Source organism: Frankliniella occidentalis, unplaced genomic scaffold, assembly GCF_000697945.3.
Source record: "Frankliniella occidentalis isolate FOCC.00 unplaced genomic scaffold, Focc_3.1 Scaffold79, whole genome shotgun sequence".
NCBI lineage: Eukaryota > Metazoa > Arthropoda > Insecta > Thysanoptera > Thripidae > Frankliniella > Frankliniella occidentalis.
The window spans coordinates 380,236-384,476 of NW_026267209.1; the positions used below are offsets into that span (position 1 = coordinate 380,236).

Genomic DNA, 4,241 nt, shown 5'->3' on the forward strand with positions numbered 1-4,241 from the left:
CCCTTTCCTCTCTCCCACTCGGTGGGGACTCAAAGGGAACGCAAAGGGAACAGGCAGCTCGTCTCTCCTCTCTGCGCCTCCGCACCACGCGACACCTCGCTGATCCCGGCAAAAGCATATCGCCGCGCACACCGAGCTTAATCGTACTCTGCGGTCGAACGAGCGCTTTTCGACAAAAACAAAACAAAATTATTCACACTCTAAAGAAGGAGAGAGAGAGAGAGAGTGAGAGGAAGAATTAATGTGTGTTTGTGACAATCACCCAGATATACAAAAGGCTTGCGAAAATACTGGAAGTCTTTAAAATTGTAAGTAAAAGTTTGATGATTCGGACCGTTTTTTTTTCTTACTTAAACTTGCCGTCGCTTGATAAGGCGTCTTATGGCTGGCCCCGTACGAGTGTGGAACCCCCTAACACGCCTGCAACTGCTAGTACAGTATAACCATAAAAAAAACAACAGGGCAGGTCACCTATCGCTTGTATGGTTACATGTGAACGCTTGTCCAACACGTTTGTTGGGACCTTTGTTACGCAATAAGTTTCGGTCTTGAAATGTCACATTTTCTCATGTACATAACTTGAATACAACACAGAAATGTTAATGAATTTGTCGAAATGAATAACGCGTTGGACCTTTAAAGCGAGGCGAGGGTGCCGATGACGCCTGCTGCCGCGGACACGCCGACTGATTGCCACTGATTGCTTTTTTTGAAGGGCTTCGCCGCGGTTTCGATTGTTTAGCCAACGTCTCTGCAAAAAGGGAATAATAATTAGGGTTTTCGGGCGCGGCGGGGGCTGGCCTCGCAGCTGCCTCTCGAATCAATTTATTAATGCTGCGGAGCGGGACGTGTTTTTGGACCGCGGAGGCTTTTTTTTTAATTTTCATTCTGCGTAGTTTTGCGTGTTTTGGCGCGGCGGAGCCCAGCGAGGCAATGCCAATTAGGCGCCTTTCTGCAACTTGCAGAGTTGGGCTGCCGTTGTTTGGTGCGCATGGTTTGGTTTGTACATGCTCAGACTGTACGTTACACTGTTAAAAAAAATCCTGGGATTTCACGGAGGAACAGTCGTGAAAAGTATTGCCAAAGTCCTTTGGGATTTCCCAAAGAACTTTGTAGATTTCACGCGTCGAGTTTAGCTTCGTAACATGTAGACGAATGAAAACTTTCACCTTTAACATCTGTTTTAGTACACAAAAAACTTAGAACGGAGTCCTCTGGGAATTTCTTATAGTGGTAGAAAGTGATTCTTCGGGAATTCCCAAGAAATTTTTAACAGTGTTTAAAACATAGCGGGTAAAAAATTAAAAAAAAGGGGGTTCTGAAATTATTAGAGACCGCGCTATCTTGACATTAACCGTTCAGGCCACGCCCCCAAAGTGCAGCGGGAACGGAGTCGGACTGCTGCAGCCCAGGAGCCCACACCAGCAGCTATGGCCCGGGCGGGAGCAGCCTGCCATTGTCTGCCCTGGTCTGGCAGACTGTGTGTATTATTTCTTTTGTCCTCTGGGCGCGATGAGCTCCGCATCCCCTTATACTGCCCTGATAAGTTGTCATGGCGACCTCTAGTTTGCTCTAGAGGGTTGAAAACTGACATGGGGTCACACGAAAACGCTTAAAACTGAAGGAATTGTGGCCCCTTTGGAGGGGGCGAGCTATAACACTGGTGTTAGTCGAGTATCTAGCGGCGAAAGGTATTGTGAAGCCTTTCAGGTTTAAAGTAATTTTATTTTTTATTTATTGCCATTAGCGATTACACACGTTGCAATTGAAGGAAGGTGATGGTATGTGATAAGAGCCATACCACGGGACAATTAAAGAGATGGGTCTTTTTCTCGCTTGTTGCAGTCCGAGACCCTGGACCAGGAGCAAGTCACCAGTAAGTATAGGAAATATTTAACAGACAGTAAGTATCTAAAGGGAGTCGCCTGCTGCTAAACTAACCGATATTGGATTAACCCGGCCCGTCTCATATCCCCGGACCCCGGGCGCCCCGCGTTCCTTGTCGACTGAGAGCAGATTAAAACGTCGTGCCAGAGAAATCGTTTTACGGAATGATGCTTGTCGGCGTGGCTGCCCCGGGCTTCCCGCTCTAAATGGGAAAGTGATTTACCAAGTGTCTTTCAGGCAGGGCGTTTTTTTGTCATCCATTTGGAAAAGGGCGCGCGTCCGGCGGCGGGATTAGAGATGGATTCCCTTAAAATTGGGGAGGCGTGACGATTTCGTGACGTGCGCCCAAAGTGCTTTCAAGCTGACGCCCTTCCGCTGCCGCTGATGGTGTCGACCCCTATCCCTCCTTTTGCCCCTACCCGCCCCTCCTCTCCCTGCCGAATTCCTGCTTTCACGAGTTCTGATTATCAAATCAGCAACAGTCGACCCCGGGGGTTTGGAAATCCAAAGACATTTCGGAATGAGCAGCGCTTTTCGCTCCGCCAGTCGCGCGCGCGAGGGGACACATCTGACAGGAAAGCGAAACGAGAATCGATGGTGGAAGCGCGGAGGGGATAGGGGAGGGACGAGAATATAGGTTGGGCCAGAGACAGCGTGACACTTCGATGACGAGCATGGCGTTTGAACGAGTAACCTTAATCACTAACCTCGCCGTGCAAAAGAGTGGATTAGGGAAGGAGGGGGGGGGGGGTAACCAAGTGAAAAATGTCTGTGAAAAACGTCAGTACGTCAGTACGACTTCAGAGTTCTGCCTTTTTATACTCCAATACACTGGAAATCCATGTGTATACGCTCTTGAAGATGTGTGTGTGACCACGCACACTTTGGGACTGATAAATGGCTACCTTTTCAAGTGTAATAAATAATTTCTATCCGCTCAGCTACAAATTTTATGAGTACTTTGTCGCACACCTACACCGGTGTGAGAGTTTTCTCACTCACTTGCTAGTAGCGATAGTTTACACTTGGATTTCCAGTGTATACGTAACTGGTTTTTTTCTGTGGGTAACCTTCAGCCGTCCCCAGCTTCGTTGGGTGGCCACTGATCAGGCTTTCCCTCCTGGTTGGCCGTAGAGCAACTTTCAGCCGCAGCGCCTTGCTTTCTCTATCTGCCCACAGTGCTGAGGAGAGCCTTCTCCATGTTCGACTCGGGGAAGACGGGCTGCATAGAGAGGGAGAAGGTGCACACTATCCTCAACACAATGGGCCAGGCCTTTGACGACAGAGAGCTCGATCGGGTCTTGACAGAGCAGGACTCGGACGGTAAGTGCACAGTAAAAACGATGCCTGATTTTTTGAGTAACTCTCACAATTTGAGGTAATGAAGTCCCGACAAAAGATGCGGAAATTTCCCTCACTTTTTATTAGAAGACTTCCTCAAAAATCTGAGTTTTCCTGAAATTATTGAAGTTTGGCGAAGTTTTCCCCCTTTTCCCTTCAAGATTTCAACCTTGTTTTTACCGTGTGACATATAATGCATGCGAGTCGCACACGCGAGCGAGAGAGGCGCAGTCGACTTAAAATAGAACGAAAGCAATAGTCGTGCTTCGGATGGACGCCGGGAGGGCGGGGCGGCCTAAGTCACACAGTGCAACACGTAGAATGACTGTTTGATGGCTGTGCGGCGGAGGCCACTTGTTGGCGCTAATCAAGACACATGGATGTTCACAGGTACGGGCAAGCTCAACTTTGACGCGTTCTGCAAAGTAGCCATTCATTTCCTGGACGAAGACGACGAGGCGCTGCAGAAGGAGCTCAAGGCTGCTTTCAGGCTTTACGACAAAGAAGGTAGAGGTTGCCGAGCCGTCTGTCGACCCCCTTTAACTGCTCACTGTGCCCCCGACCTGCCCCGACCTCACTCTGAGACCACGCCCTCGCGGAATGTTTGCAGGCAACGGCTACATTCCCACCTCCTCCCTGAAGGAGATCCTCATCGCCCTGGACGACCAGTTGACCCCCGATCAGCTCAACGAGATGATTGCGGAGATCGACACGGACGATTCTGGGACTGTAGACTTTGATGGTAAGTTTTAGTCGGTCCACGATGAGTGTTTTTGGTTCGTATGCGTTTAGTGTTTGCAGAAACGGGCAAATGAATAATCGTTTTCCTATCATTTTCCCAGAATTTATGGAGATGATGACGGGAGACTAAGAGGCGGGATACGCGGCGCTACCTTAGGAATAAATTATTTTTTATTGGACTGATCGTTTATAGAGTGGGAAGAGAATTCCGTGATATATGACTGTTAATTACTTGGAGGTGACATTGTGTTGAAACCAGCGATTATATAAAT

At 48.6% G+C, this 4,241-nt stretch overlaps 2 protein-coding genes across 11 annotated transcripts in view; one reads left to right on the forward strand and one right to left on the reverse strand.

Moving 5' to 3' along the window:
- LOC113208722 (troponin C-like) overlaps positions 1 to 4,235 on the forward strand; it is a 28,342-nt gene extending 24,107 nt beyond the window's left edge. For 3 of the 5 annotated variants that reach the window (XM_052268931.1, XM_026425863.2, XM_052268930.1), the window contains exons 2-6: positions 1,846 to 1,876; positions 3,067 to 3,210; positions 3,619 to 3,735; positions 3,839 to 3,970; positions 4,071 to 4,235. In XM_052268931.1, coding sequence (XP_052124891.1) covers position 1,876; positions 3,067 to 3,210; positions 3,619 to 3,735; positions 3,839 to 3,970; positions 4,071 to 4,099 — 423 coding nt within the window. In that variant the 5' untranslated portion in view covers positions 1,846 to 1,875 and the 3' untranslated portion in view covers positions 4,100 to 4,235. Of the gene's footprint in view, positions 1 to 1,845; positions 1,904 to 3,066; positions 3,211 to 3,618; positions 3,736 to 3,838; positions 3,971 to 4,070 lie in introns of all 5 variants that reach the window. The other 2 variants (XM_026425862.2, XM_052268929.1) reach the window with 1 other exon arrangement.
- The window catches only part of LOC113216880 (neo-calmodulin-like), a 153,934-nt gene that overhangs the window by 58,109 nt on the left and 91,584 nt on the right, over positions 1 to 4,241 (reverse strand). The gene's annotated exons all lie outside the window — the stretch shown is intronic.